The sequence below is a fragment of the Eretmochelys imbricata genome, chromosome 18 (assembly GCF_965152235.1).
Source record: "Eretmochelys imbricata isolate rEreImb1 chromosome 18, rEreImb1.hap1, whole genome shotgun sequence".
NCBI classification, from domain to species: domain Eukaryota; kingdom Metazoa; phylum Chordata; order Testudines; family Cheloniidae; genus Eretmochelys; species Eretmochelys imbricata.
The window spans coordinates 23,764,527-23,782,738 of NC_135589.1; the positions used below are offsets into that span (position 1 = coordinate 23,764,527).

Here is an 18,212-nt window from a genome sequence, read left to right on the forward strand (position 1 = left end):
CGTTGGTCTGACCCGCTATGGCTATTCTTATGTTTTTATACTAATCCTACCCCATACCCCACAGGAGTCACAGCAACTTTTAATGATATCTGAGGAAAATGTGGATTTTAGAGCACTTAGAAGTCACCCGTTAACCAGAAAGGAGTTCTTAAGCATATCCTTAAATCCCATAGTTATAGTTAAGGATAAGTGCTTTGAGGAATCCAGGTTTATGTGGTTTGCCCAAAATTAAATAGCCAATTGTAGTTGTAGAACAGCCAAGAATAGAATTCATCTCTCCAGTACCAGCTCAGTATCTTAACCAGAAGAATACCCCCTCCTCTCAAAATATTTGCAGGGAATAGGAAGAAGCACTGAATGATCATAGATTACACAGCACTTGAATGAAGTTGAAGTGTTTCATGGTATAAAGCTACCTTCCATCTCTTGATTTTGTGATAAACTCATTTTGGTTCAAATTTGGCTTTTCTAATTTTCACAGTGGATTTCTGTTGCTTCATATTCTCTGTACTCTACATGCTCTTAAATATAAATATAACGGGGGACTTCTTTTTTATTATTATTCATATCCAGGCACTACCTGGTGTGACCCAAAAAGAATGAGCTATTCTTTCTTAATGAAATTATCCAAGTGATTGGTACTTTTGATCATGAAGTGTCAATCATTCCTCTGTCCAGTGAAGCACGATATTGTGCTAAGGATGTGAAGGACCTTTATCCAAGCATAATACGAAAATGTTTTCTGTAATTTCTACCTGTTTGTAAACGCCTTCTCATTATGTCTGTTACAATAACAAATCAGGTACAAAAGTATAACATTAATAAACTTTATGCCTGAGATTTTTTCAAAGACACAGGGCTTTGGGACAGTCAGTCTCATTAATAGTAATTGGGCATCCAAATTCATTAGGTGGCTCTGAAAATACACATTTTTAGTAACCAGATGCATGTATAACCTGCCTATCAGTATTATATATAGGGTGCTGCCAAAATAAAGTAGCTTCCAGACAAGAACAAGGTATGATACAGTACATATTGCGTATAGTTAATACAGGGCAGCGTTTTGCTATGAGTGTTTGGCAGATTGTGCAGACTGGGAAATCCCATGAACTGCATCACAGGAATTCAGCTGTGGGAGTGTTAATCACTGTATAGGTTGTTAACAACCCCCATAACATTAAAATTATCACCATGAATTCTAATCTGTCCTCAAACGAAAAAAAGTGAGTACGTCAGAACTATGATAAATTTAACTACTACTGATCTCAATTTCTGAATGACATTTTGTGGGCTGCAATGTGACCCTTCATGCAGAAGTGAAGCAGCTGATTTCCCATCACTAGATTTAGCACATTTTTTCTTACAAGGCAGCAGTATGGCAGACTTGAGTGCACTGTGACAGCAAAAGAAAATAAGATTAATTTTTTAAATTATATTTACATATTAACTAAAGATAGAGTTATTACAGAACAATCATTGTTCATCATGTTTAGATTTACAGATTTTGTATTGCTTAATGTGAATACTAATAATAATTTACACTTACTAGTACTCTATGTCAGAATTTATTCTGAGCAATAATACTTTCCAATTACATCGTGCTGCTTAGGTTAAATTCTGCCCTGATTTTCAGTCAGTGGGGTTGGTCCAATAAAAGATATCTCACCTATCTTGCCTCAATCAATGTGGTATAAGTCTGATGTGCAGAACTTGGTCCTATATCTTGAAAGTCCTAAGTGTTAGCCAACTGAAAGGAAAACTTGAAAGTGCTGTATAAATATTAACCAACTTGAAAATTTTCAAGTCCCTGATTTTTCTAGGAAGGTTTTTAACAAGTTCACTCTTCTTTTAAGGAACTGAGAAAGGGGATGCTTCTTAGAATTCCTGGGCTAAAATAAAAAAGTTTATTTAACAAGTCTTCTCTCTCATAAAACAAGCACCTGCTTACACACACAAAAATTTGGATCCATCATGTTGTTTGGTTTCAGCTGTTAGTCTGAGCTCAATTAATGGTTTTCAGACTATTGATCAAGTGGAAGATGAAAGGGATGCCCCAGGGTAATAATGGAATGTTTACAGAAATACTTTAACTGAAGAGAGGAGAAAATCTGCTTCCGAACAGAAGAAACATTAGCATCAGGTTCTTGGAGGGGGTGGGTAATGCTATATTAATATCTTCTCTGGAAGGGAGGATCCCTAGGGAGAGATTAGTTCTGTCCCTTATTAATCCCCTGCTGGAGTGTGTGTGGAGGGGTGGGGGTTAATACCGACCCTGCTGCGGCCAACGCCAGGGTGCTGCACACCAGCCCACGGCGGACTGGGGTGGGGGTGGTGCTGACCAATAATGATGCCAACTTGGGGCGGTACGTACTGGTCCCCGATGGATGGGGGTAGTGCCGACACTGATGCCGGCTGAGGGGCACTGTGGACTGACCCCCTATGGATTTTGGAGGCGCTGATGCTCACTGGGGCCCGCTTGGGAGCAGGGCATACCGACCCTTTACGGATTGCGGGCCGCGGTGGTGCTGACCCGTCACGATGGCGGCGTGTCCTGATCCCCAGTGGATTCGGGGGCGAGCAGCACGCGCCTGCTGTCAGGCTCGCGGCCGCGCGGGCCGGTCTCTGCGGATCCGTGCGGCACGAGGGCTGCGCGCTCACCGCCCAGCGGGCGCGGCGGCGCCCCCTCGAGGTCCCCGCCCCTCGGCGAAAAGAGGAGGGCGCCATGGGCGGAGCCGCTCGCGAGGCGGGCCGCCTATTGCAGCCCCGATTGGGTCTCTGGGCCGTGGGCGGGGCCGAGCAGCCCCCACCCTGCTTTGCCCCGTCCACCCTGACACAGCGCTGACCATCCGCCAGGGGGCGGGTCTGCTGCTGCGGAGGTGGCGTGACTCCCGCCCGCTCGTGACGTCACCGTCGCCCCCCCGTCACCTGGGCGGCCGGGCGGCGTGCGGGAGAGGCTCAAAGCGCGACTTGTCAGCGCCCCCTCCCCGCCTAAAGGTCACGACCTTCCCTCACAGAAGCCAGCCGTTATCGCCCGTACCCGTCAAGGTCCCGAGGCAGCAGCACCGCGTCACGCGGGGTGCCCCGAGCTCAGGCGTCCTCCGGAGGCGTAGCTCTCAAAGCCCCCTCAGTCTGTGCGCCCCCCGGCGCCCGCTGAGGGGGAGGCCCAGGCTAGGCCCCCGCCCCCTGACACCTGCTGTAGGCCCCTCCTGGCAGCACCGCCCGTGCCGAGGGGCGCGGTGGCTGGTGCAGCTCTTGGCTGGAGGCGTCAGTGACCAGGGCTCGGACCCCATGGAAGTGACACTAAAGCCCAGCGTGCCAAGCAATAAATCAGGATTTTGCCCTCATGCAGGCCTGTTATCAGCACTAGGCCCTGGCTGGCAATCCAAATAGTGCTGGCTAGAGCCCTCCTTTACCAGAGTAATCGCCTGCCAGCGTCCAGGACCATCCCCCCCCGTTTCCCCCCCCGCCCCGCGCACACCTTAAAGTCTCATCTCTTTTCTTCTTTTAACGTTGGCATGGGGGGAGGGATAGCTCATTGAGCACTGGCCTGCTAAACCCAGCGTTGTGAGTTCAATCCTGGAGGGGACCATTTAGGGATCTGGGGAAAAAATTGGAGATTGGCCCTGCTTTGAGCAGGGGGTTGGACTAGATGAGGTCCCTTCCAACCCTGGTATTCTATGATGCTGGTATGCATTTAATACAAGGTTTTCACCATTGCCATGGAACACTTTTGATATGGGTTTGACACGCTTAGTGTTTTAGGAGTTTTATGTAATGTCTCATCAGTCTTTTGAAGGCCTTCCACAACTTTTAGAGACTGTTTCATTCCCATGCAAATAGAAATAGCCCCTTTTCAGGAAGCCTATTAGAAATACATCAGTCTCAAAGCATAAATATGAAATATTAAAATTAATATTCATATACCAGGTGCAGTTCATATCAGGAAAGGTAGGCATTATCAGATAGACTTATCCTTGATTGTTCTTTGTGCACCCTCCCCTGTGTTTACTATCTCATTGGGTCTCTCATTTTTAGTTCTAACTGGGAAAGGAGTTCTTTTGTGTGATTGGCTTGATTGCTGGGGGGGGGGGGGTTGTCTTTTTGGCACATTCTCTGATAAAGATTAGCTATCTGTTGACAAGCATATTAAGTTAAAAAAGGAAAATACTATAAGTTGTTTCCTGTTTCCCCTAATTTCTGACTACATATTCATGAAATATAATACTAGTCATAGTTAATATTTAGCCTGGTAAGTTCTTTATCCTTTGCATTTATTTTATTGTGCTGTGCTGAGATGTCTGTTCATAGGCACCTTTACATTTTATTAAATAAAATAAGTGTTATCATCATTAGGGAAAGAGTATTTCCAAACCCTGACATAATTGTAACTGATATCAGCAACAGTAAAATGCCTCCTCAATTCTGAGCAAAGGGGTGAAACATTTTCATTCCTTGTGCCAAATTTGTCCTTTCTTTTCTTCACAGCCAGTTTCTTCTCTAGGTGTAATCTTCTACTTTTTTTCAGGCACTCGTTTTGATTCTTTTACATGGAAATATTGGTGACTTGGAAGCGTTTAGTACTTAAAAGTCAGGTTTCCTTATTACTTACTTTCCTTCGTGCTGTGTTTTGGCAAGAAATGGGTTAACAAGAAGGGCGTGTACTTCAGGGGGCTGTGTAGGACTGTTCCATTTATCCTGGAGGGAGGACAGAGTACTAAAAAGCAGAAATTACCTGTATTGTACTATTTTAAAGCAAAATGCTAAGTTATCAAATGCATCTGTCCGAGCACGACAAAAAAGAGGAAGGTCTGAAGGCATGTGAAATAGCAACAGCCAGCCTGCAAAGCCCGTGACATCAGCATGCTTCCTGCGGCCAATAAAAGGCCCCTCCAGGATGGAAGCAGGTTCCTTCTGCCCGCCTGCCCGCCCCATAGGTAAGGAGCTGCTTGGGGGTTGCGGGCTTCCAGGGTTCCCGGCTGGGCTGGAGCTTTGCCTTGGTTTTCTTCCCCATGAATATCAGCGTTTTTGCCGCATTGATTGTCAGCGAGCCGCTGCCCTGCAAAGCGGAGCCGCTGCAGGCCCAGCGCGTCCGACAGGCTGGGAGTGAGGCGGGCGAACGTAGCCTGCTGGGACGCCGGGGTGCGAGCCGTAACCCAGGCTGCTAAGGGTATTCTGGAGTCTGAAATAGCAGGGATGTGCCTGGGGTCTGATGGAGGGCGCAGGCTGATTACAAACAGCCGTCCTTGCCTGCGTGTGCCCATGTAGGTTCAGGGTCTGACTCGTCTGTAGTTTCATCCGCACGCCTGTGGCTACAAATCTCTTTAATGTCTCTTCTTGCTGGCACTGTGGTCTTGATCACTCTGCAGTATAATTTTGTGCTATTCCTCTTCCTATTTTTTATTTATAAATTCTGAAAAAATAATCTTGTGCATTCAAATGCCCCATCCCCTAAATTTAAAAATAGCTGTTGGGACACAGATATTCAGTCGAGCTTGGCTGAGTTCATAAGCCATTAAAATATATTTATTTTCTGGCTCATGTATAGTATTTTTCCTTTCTGCATTTGGGTTAGTGCCTTAAAAGGACACCATCTTGTCCCCAGCTTTCCATGGGCTGCCTTTCCTATTTGCATCTGTCAGCAGTCATTGGTCCCAGAAATGTGCATTTACCCATATAGGGAGGATGATCTTAACTTACTGGCTGCCACTGGAATAGTAGGAGGTGCCTGCACAAAATTGGCACCATGAGACTACAGACAGAGCTGCATAATAGGAGATTTATTTGCCATGCATAGTCAACCTGCTAAATCAGGGATGGGCAAACTTTTTGGCCTGAGGGGCACACCTGGGTATGGAAATTATATGGGGGGCCATGAATGCTCACGAAATTGGGGGTTGGAGTGTGGGATGGGGTGAGAGCTCCGGCTCGGGGTGCAGGCTCTGGGGTGGGGGTGCAGGAGGGGGCTCTGGGCTGGGACTGAGGGGTTCAGAGGGTGGGAGGGGATCAGGACTGGGGCAGGGGGTTGGGGCGTGGGAGGGGTGCCGGCTCTGGACGGTGCATATCTCAAGCAGCTCCCAGAAGCAGTGGCACATCCCCCTTCTGGCTCCTATGCGGAGGTGTGGCCAGGCAGCTCTGCAGGCTGCCCTGTCTGCAGGCACCATCCCTGCAGCTGCCACCCCTGCAGCTCCCACTGGCCACAGCATGCACGGAGCAGGGGAAGCTCCAGACCCCACTCCCCGGCTGGAGCATGAGGGCCTGATTAAAATGCCTGAAGGGCTGGATGTGGCCCCCAGGCCATAGTTTGCCCACCCCTGTGCTAAATCAAGGACTTGTTCTGAGTAACTTGGCTCTGCAATCTACATGAATAATTACTGTTTTTATTCTGGTAGCACCCACAATGTGCTTGGCACTGTACACAAATGCCCACAGAGGAGGACATAGAGTTTACTCCAAAGAATTTACAGTCTCTGAAGATAAAAAATTTATAAAGGGCAGAGAGGAGGAATACAAACAAAATGTGTACAGCTTCCATATTTAAGTAGTATATATACATGAACCATGCTTGACATCTCTTCAACCTGTTTGTTATTAGCTAGCCAATTTCTTGTGAAAATGAGTTTTGCAGATTCTTGTGGATCTTTTGAAGAAAACTATCAGCTCTTTTATTTTAGTACTCCCTTAGTCACACAGTGACTGGAAGTTCTTGCTATGACTACATGAGTCAATTTACTTGCTTAGTGGATTTGGTACTTAATTGGCAGAAGATAAAACTCCGTAATAAATTAGGATTTTCTATACTAAATTAGACCAGAGGTCAATTTACTGTAGTTTAGTATCATGTCTCTTGACAGTGGCTGGTTACCACATACTTCAGAGGAAGATGCAGTGGAAAGTTATTCCCTAAATCTGCCTATAGGGGAAGCTTTTTCTTAATCCCATCCACTGGTGGCTGGTTTATGCCCTGAAACAGGAAGGTTTTATATCCCTCTTATTCTGTCTATTGTAACCGACCATTCTTTAGTAGAATATTTTTTAGATCCGTTTATATGCATAAACTGTTGGCCTCAGTGGTATCTTGTGATAGTGAATTCCATAGCAGAAGTATGCAATGTGTCTTTTAAAAAGTATTTTTATAGGCTCCTGTGCAAAGATGTAATGGTAGTTAAGTCCATAGCAGAGTGGAGGAAAAGGCAGTTCTTTGGCCACGTCTTTTGTGAATGTGTACAGAAAATGGCTTGTTGCTCACTAATCGCTGCTGCTGCTACTGCTGAAGAAACAGAGCAAAGCAGAGAACAATAAAATTAAGTTTAACAAATCCTATTCCCCCAACCTCCAAATTTGTCTGGGTGACTGTGTCTAACATTTTTTTCTTATAAAGAATGCCCAAACTGCATGTGCATTTTTGGGTGGAAACCCCCTTACTGGAAAAAACTCCCTGCTAAACAGAGTGGGTGAGTTGTGAAATGCCTCCATTCCCAGTGGTCATCAATGTTGCCATCTTTCTGATGACCCAAAAGTCACTTGTAAGTTGTGTTTAACAAAAGATTTGTCACCATAAACATGAATTTAATATGTAGTTTATGTGCTGAAGCCACAAGATTAGTTCTACTTAATAGTCTTCATTTAAATTCTCTTGAAAATCTTCTGCACATTTAGTCTTAAATATCTATTTCGGAGACTCACTTTTAAAAAGAATCTTCCTTTGTTCTATTCAGTCACTTCAGGGCAGTTTCCCCACCCTCTTCCCCACAGAGATTGGGAAATGCCAGAAAATATATGAATCAAACATGTGAAGACATGGGTAGAATCGTTACAAATCAGAGGAAACTCCTCCTGCATCAGCTGTCCAGAAACTAAATACCAAATATGGGTTTAAAATCTAGTTTAAACCCTTCTAATAAGAGTTGTAAACAAGACTTCAGGTGGGAGTCAATAATCTCTCTCCCCATCAGTGTGGGTGTGCACTCTGAAAGCAAATCTGATGTTCACCTTAAATATTAACACTGGCAAATATATATTGTGTAACATTTTTAATTAGACCAGGCTTCTCTTCCCAACTCTGGACTGATGCACTGTATCCCATTGGACAAGTTGTTTAACCCTTCTGTGCCTTAGTTTCTCTTGTAAAATAGTGGTGGCATAATTCACAGCATTGTGACTGTTTTGAGATCTTTTCAATTAAACATGGTACAGAAGTGCAAAACAGTACTATTCTGTGGTGCATTTCGCTATTGGGCAACATTTGAATAAGGCACAAGAATTGCCCCGCTCAGAAGAGGCTTTTATTGTAAATAATCTGTTAGAAACAAAATGATCTAGGTCCTTCATAAATTTCTTATGATGCAGTATGGTAGAAATAATGGCTTATTACAAAAATCAATCGCCACCACATGAGGAAGTCTAGGGCAGTGGTTCTCAACTAGGGGGCCTCGAGCAGGTTTCAGGGGGCCTCCAAAGTCGCTGGGGTCCAGGGGAGAAAGCTGAAGCCCAGGTCCCTGAGCCCTGCCACCTGGACTGGTAGCCGAAGCCTGAACAATGTAGCTTTGTGGGGGGCCCTGTAGCATGGGGCCCTTAGCAATTGCCCTGCTTGTTACCCCCTAACACTGGCCCTGGCTTTTATATGCAGAAAACCAGTTATTGTGGCACAGGTGGGCTGTGGAGTTTTTATAGCATGTTGGAGGAGGGGGGCATGCTCAGAAAGAAAAAGGTTGAGAACCTCTGATCTAGGGGATTCACCCTCTAACAGTCTCTCTTTGTTCCTCGAGCAGACTCTTTGCTTTGTGGGCTGTGGAAGCTTCAGTGTAGCGGTGGGGTCCAGTGAAAATCAGAAGTACACCTTAAAGCTGTTAAAACATGGTCTCAAAAAGAGCCTTAGTGATTCTGGCTAAAGGAGCAGAGGAGATGGAAACTGTTATCCCCGCTGATGTTATGAGAAGGGCTGGAGTGAGTATGATAACCACTAGAACTTTTTATGACCATTTGTTAAAACAAAAGATATTTACCAAGTATTCTCACCTTGAATCAATCCTCAGTGATGGAGAGATTGTTTTATTCAATAGGCTCCTGGATGAACATGCAACTGGGCCCTTTTATTTGTGGTTTGAAAGACAGATGCTCACTCATACAAACAAGTACTCATTGCTGCAGAATATGAATTCATAGATTCAATAGGCCAAAACATACCTGTTAGAAAAAGCATCCAATCTTGATTTAGAAATTGTCAGTGATGGAGATTCAACCATTTACCAAGGGTAAATTTACCAAGGGAACAATTTACCAAGGGTTGTGGTGAATTATTCTCATTGGAAGTAAGGTGTAAATATATATCAATCTGAATCTGACTAGCTCCACCTTCCAGATATTGGATTGTGTTCTATCTTTCTCTGATAGATTGAAGAGCCCATTATCAGATTTTTTTTCCCAAGTAGGTACTTACAGATTTCAATCAAGTCACACCTTAATCTTCTCTTTGTTAAGATAGATTCAAGTAGCTCAATCTATTTATCGCTATAAGGCATTTTTTCTAATCCTTTAATTTTTCTTGTGGGTTCACTCTGAGCCCTCTCCAATTTATCAACATCCTTCTTGAATTGTGGACACTAGAACTGGACGCAGTATTCCAGCAATGGTCATAGCAGTGCCAAATACAGTTGTAAAATAACCTCTCTACTCCTACTCAAGATTTCCCTGTTTGTGCATCCAAAGATTGCATTAACCCTTTTGACCGCAGCATTGCACTGGGTGGGATTATCCACCATAGCTCCAAAATCTTTTTCAGAGTCACTGCTTCCCAGGTTGGAGTCCCCCATTGTGTAAGTATGGCCACATTCTTCGTTCCTAGATGTATACATTTACATTTAGCCATATTAAAGTGGATGTGTTCCAAACAATGTAAACACATTTACGCTGTGAACCTAGTAGTGACTAGGGCCGATATTTAGGTATCTATCATCCTCTCAAAATATGTGCAACTCCTGTGTTAGTGGAGAGAGTTTTCTTTTTTCTTAGGAAGACTAGACCCCTTTGTATTCATCAAGCTAATGACCTTGATTATTTCACTCAGATCTCTCCTTGAAGCTCTGCTTTCAGCTAGCAGTCTCTCACTTACCACCTGTAGAGTGCTCCCTATTTATCACTTGTGCACCTGCAAGTATAGGCAATAATCCAATCTTGATCAGGTGCAAGAGTGATAAATAAGATTTAAAAAAACCAAAACTGCAAAGTGAGAATTTAAATGACCAGAACCTCAAGTCTGTGCACATGAAACAGCCAAAATAAAATGCTACCTCTCCCCTTCTTTTTCATCCCATTAATTTGTTCACTCCCTTGTGCTGGTGCTCCTTAGAGCACAGATCTTTCCTTATTTTTCCCTATAGGGTGCTGTGCACATCTGTGGAACTGTGACCAAGTAGCTGAGAGTCTGGAGCTGAATAAACTGATTTAGAGAGTGTCCTGTGAACCAGGACCAAAAAGTTAATGGATCATTTAGCAGGCCTGCTTAATCTGACACTACTTTAATCTAGAAACCTGTGGAATGCTGGATTATGTGATACAGCTGTTAGACTTTCCAGATTCAAATAACTAATCTTACTGCAGGTACTTCTCATCTAATTTTACTTTTGAGGTGGGAAACCTTTGGTTTTAGTCTGATTCTCTACAGCTTTTACTATTGCTTGGTTTAAATAATCTTTTAAACAAAATATACCTCTGCATACTACTTCAGAATTGTCATCTGCACCCCCTTAAAGCAGAGCATTTTGCTGTTGTAATGGTGTCTGTTTTTCTGTCAGATCAAGGTGATTATTGCAGGCTTAACAGGAAAAGATCCAGTGCAGTGTAGCCGAGATGTCTTCATTTGTCCTGATGCCAGTCTAGAAGATGCCAGAAAAGAGGTTTGTCATACTGACTTAGCATAATGCTTTACAGGACCTTCTTCACAGATTAGCAGTGGACTTGGAAGGTTATTAGTAACGCCCAGTTTGACTGATCGTAGCAGCACTGCACAAACCCAGAGGCACATAATTTAATTCTCTCCCTTCTAGTGTTGTCCTGCAACACAGTATCTTAGTTTTGCACAATTTTTAACATTCTGTCCAGGTATTTGACTTGGTAAAATGTTTAACTCCGAGCTTTACTGTACATGTTACCCAGACTCTCTGACAAAATAACATAATTTGGAACAAAAGAAAGTTTCTGTTCAGGAAGGAAGTGCTGCTTAGGGAGCTTTGCAGCATAGCACCTATTAGCACATTGCAGAGCTGCCAATCACACTCTGGAGCACTAAACTCCCCATCCACAAAGACTTATTGTGTAGGCAAAGTTTGTCTCAAATCGAGTTTCTCCAGCAGTTCTTGGCCTGATATATGGAAAACGAAACAGTGTTTTTCTAGTAGCTCCATTTAAGTGAAATATTTTGGTCGCTCATCAGACTTCGTTTTGAGTAAAGAGCCTTTCAGAAGCAGAAAAGGTAGAATTCCTCTGCTTCTCATTTTAGTATGTTTTAACAGTCATAAAGACAAACTCCCCTGAGTGAACGTGCATGCTCCTCTTCTGTAGAATTCTGCTAAGTAAGCATTTCTTTCTTTGTTTAGGGGCCGTATGATGTGGTGGTCCTGCCAGGTGGTAACCTAGGAGCTCAAAATTTGTCAGAGGTAAAATCATGAAGATAATTCACAGGCCTGCCCATATATCTGTAAGTGTTGCTTATTCTCCTGCTACTGCAGCAAATTCAACCCAACATCTAATTAAAAACAAAAACAAAAAAACACAGTAAGCTGTGCAGCTGCAGTCTTAGCCAGAGTTATCCAGTGTAACAATGGGGAAGTACTCTGTTATAACTTGTAGTATGGAGATTTAACATGTTGTCGTACATGATTATTGAACAGGATATAAAGTATTTTGATGCCATAAGAAATTAGGAATTGCCATACTGAATCCAATTTAAGGTTCATCTAGTCCGGTATCCTGTCTAGCAATGGCCAGTAGCATCTCTTTTAGTGGAAGGCATAAAGACTAAGGCTGTCAATTAATCGCAGTTAACTCACGCAATTTAACTTAAAAAAAAAAAAATCTCTATTAATATTATTAATTGCACTGCTAAATAATAGAATACTAATTGAAATATATTGAATGTTTTTCTACATTTTCAAATATATTGATTTCAATTACAACACAGAATACAAAGTGTACAGTGCTCACATTATATTATTATTTTTATTACAAATACTTGCATCTGCCTCAGATGAAAGTGAACATGCGTTGATCTGCACTCTGCTTTGGATTGTTCTCTAGTAGAACCCAACATCAGCATGGATGCATGTCCTCTGGAATGGTGGGGCATGAAGGGACATATGAATCTTTAGCCTATCTGGCATGTAAATATCTTGCAACGCCGGCTACAACAGTGCCATGTGAGTGCCTGTTCTCACTTTTCAGGTGAAGCATTAGCTCCTGCAAATGTAAACAAACTTGTTTGTCTGAGCGATTGGCTGATCAAGAAGTAGAACTGAGTGGACTTGTAGGCTCTAAAGTTTTATATTTTATTTTTGAGTGCAGTTATTTTTTGTACATAATTCTACATTTGTACATTCAACTTTCATGATAGAGATTGCACTACAGTACTTGTATGAAGTGAATTGAAAAATACTTTTTTTGTTTTTGTTTTTTTTACAGCACAAATATTTATAATAAAAAATAAAGTGAGCCCTGTACTCTGTTCTTTGTTGTAATGAAATCCATATATTTGAAAATGTAGAAAACATCCAAAAATACTTAAATGGTATTCTATTATTGTTTAACAGTACAATTAATAGCAATTAATTTTTTTAATCACTAGACAGCCCTAATAAAAACCCTCATTAAGCAGATATGGAATAATTTAACCCAGCAAATTGGTCTCGTTGTCTCTCCTAGATAACAATTGGCTTAAGCCCTGAAGCATGAAGTATACTATAACTTCCAAAATGTTCCTTATGTTGATAACTCTGGATATTCTTAATATCCAGTCTCATTTTGAATCATTTTGAGTTCTTGGCTTCAGCTACTTTCTGTGGCAAAAGTTCAATCACATGTTGTGTGAAAAAGTATTTCCTTTATTGGTTTTGAATTTTCCAGCTTTTGATTGACTGTTCCCTGTCTCATAACACTAAAAATTCCTGATCTACTTTCTCTACATAATTAACTATTTTTTGTATGTATTACAGATCGTGCAGCATGATTTGTGGGTGGTTTTTTTTTTTTTTTTTAAATAATTCCTTAATGTAATATTATTTCTTTGTGCAGTCTCCTGCCGTGAAAGACATTTTAGTGGACCAGGAGAACAGAAAAGGCCTAATTGCTGCTATTTGTGCAGGTACAGTAATGAACTATCTTGTATTGTAACCTACTTGGCTGCTTTAAAGGACTGTCTGGGTAACTACCTACTTTAGAAAACTCTTTCAGTACTGTTGTGTCCCAATAGCTCAGTAGCAAGAGTAAAATGTAACATGCATAGAGTTCAAATGGAGGGGGGAGAGGAGCTATAATCTAACAAAGTGAAACGCAATATATAGGGCCCTACCAAATTCGCGGCCGTGAAAAACTCATCACAGCCATGAAATATGGTCATTTGTGTACTTTTTACCCTATACTTTCATGGGGGAAACCAGTGTTTCTCAAACTGGGGGTCCCAACCCAAAAGCAGATCACGGGGGAGTTGCAAGGTTATTTTAGGGGGGGTCATGGTATTGTCAGCTTTACTTTTGCACTGCCTTCAGAGTTGGATAGTCAGAGAGGGGCAGCTACTGCCAGGCACCTAGCTCTGAAGGCTGTGCCATGCCAGCAGAAGCACAGAAGTAAGAGTTGCAATACTATACCATGCCACCCTTACTTCTGCACTGCTGCTGGCAGCGGCTTTGCCTTCAGAGCTGGGCTCCCAGCCAGCAGTCGCTGCTGTCTGGCTGCTGAGCTCTGAAGAAAGCACCCCCACCAGCAGCAGCACAGAAGTAAGGGTGGCAATGCCATGACACCCCTACAATAACCTTGTACCCTCCCCACAACACCTTTCTTGGGTCAGGACCTCTACAGTTACAACACCATGAACCTTCAGATTTCAATACCTGAAATCGAGAAACTTATGATTCTTTTAAAAATCCTATGACCATGAAATTGACCAAAATGGACCATGAATTTGGTAAGGCCCTAGCAATATACTAGGGTGTTCTATAAAATACATGCTTACACTAGCAGTCTCTCTGCCAGGAGCTATGTGCTGGCAGTACGCCGTCAATATAAATTTCTCAGACATAAAGTAATGTGGCCCTCTGTTGCCCTTTAGCTTTGGAGGAAAAATTGTAAATATAAGATTACAGGTTCACCATTCCTCATCCACATGGCAGTGGTAACGAGAATTATTCTTGCCTGGCTTGGCTCCTAGACAGACTGCATGACCAGGTATCTTATTCATTGCTTTATAAAGTGCTTTGAGGTGTCTGAGGTATGAAAAGTAATATAAGCAAGTGCCAGCTCTACTAGTTCGACTCTAGATGAAGCAGTGGTTGGGAAAAGGCTTTCATGAGTGACTTCCTTCTGCCCATTGACATGTATAAAATGTATTTATTTAGTCTAGTCATAGGCATTTTTGGAATGCCTCTTTCACTTTTGTTTCTGACATGTCTTTGTTCTTTTGAGTGCTGTGGAAGTACAGAATGTCATTTTAATTTGCTATCACTAGATTTATCTGATGGCTTATCCCAGGTACCTGCAAAGTTCTGAATTTCCTCACACTTGGGGGACAGTAGTTTTCTATTTATCCTCCTGCTTTTGCTATAAACAATCAAGATGAATTTTCAACAGTTCTGTAAAGGACACCATTCATAATAATGGAAGTTCACTTGAAAAGAGTCACTGATTTAATTATAACTGTTTGCAAAGCAAACTTCTAGCTGAATAACACAAGTTGCTTCTTTCCTGGAACTGGCCCATGAGTCAAACTTGAACAATACACAGAAACTGGTAAATCTTATTTTCTGGAATTCCCATAATGGTTTTTTCTAGGTCATTTGTTATATAACTTTCTGCTACATTCCTTCCTCAATTCAGTTCAAATGGGAAGTGTTATCTCCTCTAAATGCTGTTATTACAAATAAAAAAGTTACAGCTCCTAGCCCATGATTTGGCTAAGATATTGTATGTTAATACCCTTCCTTGGGCACTTGGCACACAGTTGACTGTCAACTGTGAGGTTTTCCCCAGAATATTTGTAATTAATCCTTGTTAGCAGCTCTCTGTTCAGTGTCATATTCTGCCTCTTTCCCCCAATTTAAGCAGATATCCTAGCAGTATGACTGACTTGTTGTAGAAGATGGGAATCAAGTACAGTGATCACTTAATCTGCAAGACAATAGTTTTTATTCAAAGATTTAGAACTAAATAACTTTCTGGTTTTTGATGTACGTTCTCTCCCCTGGAGGATTGATTTTGTTTAAAGGAAATGTAGGACACCATGTACCTGTGGTTTCTCTGTTGGGGCCTTGCATTTATTCTTCTATAGTTCTCATGTGGGCTTAGACTGTGTATGCATCCATGCTAGGCCTCTCCTAGGCTTTTGTGAGGCTCATTCTTTGAATGTTTGTTAAAAAGTACCTGTCTCCAATGGAGTTTACACTAGTGACAGGCTCACTTTGTATTACTTGCAGGTCCCACTGCCCTGCTGGCACATGGGATAGGGTTTGGGAGGAAAGTTACGACACACCCTTTGGCCAAAGATAAAATGATGAATGGAGGTAGGTATAAATATTAAAAGGCAAATGGATGTGTTAAACTTAGCATTTATCTGTCCTGAATACTATGGAGGAAATGGATCCACGGACCTGTGCCCTTCAGTATTACCACTCGCCAGAAAGAAGGGGGGGGGTGGAGTGGAGGTGGCCTCAACAAAACACTGTTAGGACCATTTTCCTCTCCTACTTGAGGCCTGCCAGCTCTCCCCTTTCTGAATTCTTACTTAAAAAAACCCAGCAACCAAACTAAAATGGTTCCCTTCTTACCTTCCAGAAAACCAAGCTGTCAACAGTGATATTTTTCTCATGTAGCAAACTGCTGTGATTTGGGGAAGGCATGTCATGCACATTTCTCATTGCACTTTCTCACCACTAAATGGAAGGAGGGGAGGAGAGTGTAGCAGAAAAGGGGAAATATGAAGATGGGAAGGGTATCCACCACTTCTTTCCCAGAGGGAGCTTGAAAATCCCCTAACATCATGTTTATAGAGGTGTTCTGTGATTTCTAGAAATACCCTGAGAATTAAGAGGCACTGTAAATCTTTCTCAGTGTTGACGGGCTTTGTTATCAGGGTATATGTTGGTTTAGGGTAACTTAAATTGTGTCACTCTGGGATAGTCTTTTGTTTTGTTTTCCTTATTGACTAGTGTTGCAAATCCATACAGCACTGATTAAAATATTACCTGGTGTCCTGTCTAAGTACAGTTAGTCCTGGTCAATTTGAACTATGTCCCTTCCTCCTCCTAGAATGGGGTCCAGGTAAGGCTCTAGTGTTCCATTTGGCACTAGCTGTTGGCTTCTCCAACACTGGGATTTCGTTTCCAAGGTGAGGCTTAGTTGCACGTTTTCACCTGGAGCCAGTTATGGCCACTAATTCCTATGCTTTTAGGAATAATGGCCTATGCTGGAAAGATGACCTGCTTTATGCCAACACTCAATATGGACTTTGCACTGGAGTTAGCACTACTATTGCGAAGGGCCTCATACAAGATATACAGCCCTTTCACCTGTCTTGCAGTATCAAAGCCATTCCCTTCACAGACAGTATGAAGTGGATACATGAACCTTTGAGGGATTGTAGATTTCAATGGAAATCACTGTAGCATTTTCTAATGTGTAATATGATGAATTTCCAAGATGTATCTAAAAGCATAGTTTAATGCATCAGAGCTTTCACGAGAAGGTGATAGGTTTGCAAGCAACAGGCATTAATTAATGAAGCACACACTGTCTTAATTAGCAGTACAAGTGTTGCCAGCTATTGGGAGAGAAGGGGAGGGGTTTACTGTGAGGTTTTTATTGTGGCTTTTTCCTTAAAGCACTAACCATAAGCATGTGATTGGGAGAGAGTCTCAACTTTTATTTAAAAAAAATCCTAGGCCTCATAACAAAGAAAAGCTTTAAAGATTTGAAAGCCAGAAGTTAGAGAGAACACAATAATTTTTTTTTTTTAATCTCATGGTTTTGGTGGATCTGACTCATGATTTTTGAACACTTGGGACTAACAGTACTGAGCAGTATGGCAGATCTGGAAGAATTTGCCAAATTGCTACTGGAGTTGTGCATGAGCTGCATCAGCCTGAACATCTTCTGTATTCTGTTTTTCCTCTTTAAGAACACTACAAGTACTCTGAAAACCGTGTGGAAAAGGACGGGAACTTTCTCACCAGCCGTGGTCCTGGCACCAGCTTTGAGTTTGGCCTGGCTATTGTTGAAATACTGATGGGGAAGGAGGTGGCTGATCAAGTGAAGGCTCCTCTTATATTGAAAGATTAGTACAGAAATCTTGATGAAGGGGAGGAGAGGGAGAAGAACACAAACTCAGATGGAAAGTTTCTTGTGTCTCTTCTTAAGAATAATCAAAAAGCTATCTTCTCCATAAAATCTAATTGTGGGTGAACTCCTTTAGCACAACATTTGATGTAACTAGCAGTAACGCTTATATTAGGAACTGGAATAATTCACAAGCTAATGGTTTTTGTTCTTAAAGAAATTGACTTAAATGGATCTGGTAGCTAATGAAACTTCTGCACTAGAAAGGTCTGTGAATGTAAACAATAGCATTATGTTTAATAGTTTTTGTTCATGTGATTCTGAAGCTTGTTTGCTTGCTTAAATAAAAAGGAAAGGAAATTGGTTTAAAAAGTGGATTTCTGCTTGTGTTTTGTTTCATTTTTTGAAACTATGCCAGAATATTTCTTACCGGTTTGGTTAGTAATGTTGTGATCTTAATTTCCATAAAAATTTAAACCTAGAAATATGTGCAAATTCTTGTCACATCCTGATGGATGACAGATTAAATTGTTTACTTGTGGCACTTTAGAGACTAACCAATTTATTTGAGCATAAGCTTTCGTGAGCTACAGCTCACGAAAGCTTATGCTCAAATAAATTGGTTAGTCTCTAAGGTGCCACAAGTCCTCCTTTTCTTTTTGCGAATACAGGCTAACACG

At 42.0% G+C, this 18,212-nt stretch overlaps 1 protein-coding gene across 3 annotated transcripts; it reads left to right on the forward strand.

Moving 5' to 3' along the window:
* The first annotated feature begins 4,714 nt into the window (after positions 1–4,714).
* On the forward strand, positions 4,715–17,904 carry PARK7 (Parkinsonism associated deglycase). 3 transcript variants are annotated; one of them, XM_077837060.1, is made up of 7 exons: positions 4,715–4,934; positions 8,769–8,943; positions 10,791–10,892; positions 11,592–11,651; positions 13,282–13,351; positions 15,675–15,761; positions 17,375–17,904. In XM_077837060.1, exons 2-7 carry the CDS (start codon positions 8,854–8,856, stop codon positions 17,533–17,535), a joined length of 570 nt encoding a protein of 189 aa, XP_077693186.1. In that variant the 5' UTR covers positions 4,715–4,934; positions 8,769–8,853; the 3' UTR covers positions 17,536–17,904. The 3 variants fall into 3 exon arrangements, with proteins under 3 accessions (XP_077693186.1, XP_077693188.1, XP_077693187.1); XM_077837062.1 differs by lacking the exon at positions 4,715–4,934 and adding an exon at positions 4,962–5,167; XM_077837061.1 differs by lacking the exon at positions 4,715–4,934 and adding an exon at positions 5,161–5,261.
* The last annotated feature ends 308 nt before the right edge of the window (positions 17,905–18,212 follow it).

Coding starts and splice junctions, on each gene's coding strand:
- PARK7 (XM_077837060.1), top strand. CDS start 8,854: ATGGTCTCAAAAAGAGCCTTAGTGATTCTGGCTAAAGGAGCAGAGGAG. Junction 10,893..11,591: donor TAGAAGATGCCAGAAAAGAG/GTTTGTCATACT, acceptor TTCTTTGTTTAG/GGGCCGTATGATGTGGTGGT. Junction 13,352..15,674: donor AATTGCTGCTATTTGTGCAG/GTACAGTAATGA, acceptor TATTACTTGCAG/GTCCCACTGCCCTGCTGGCA.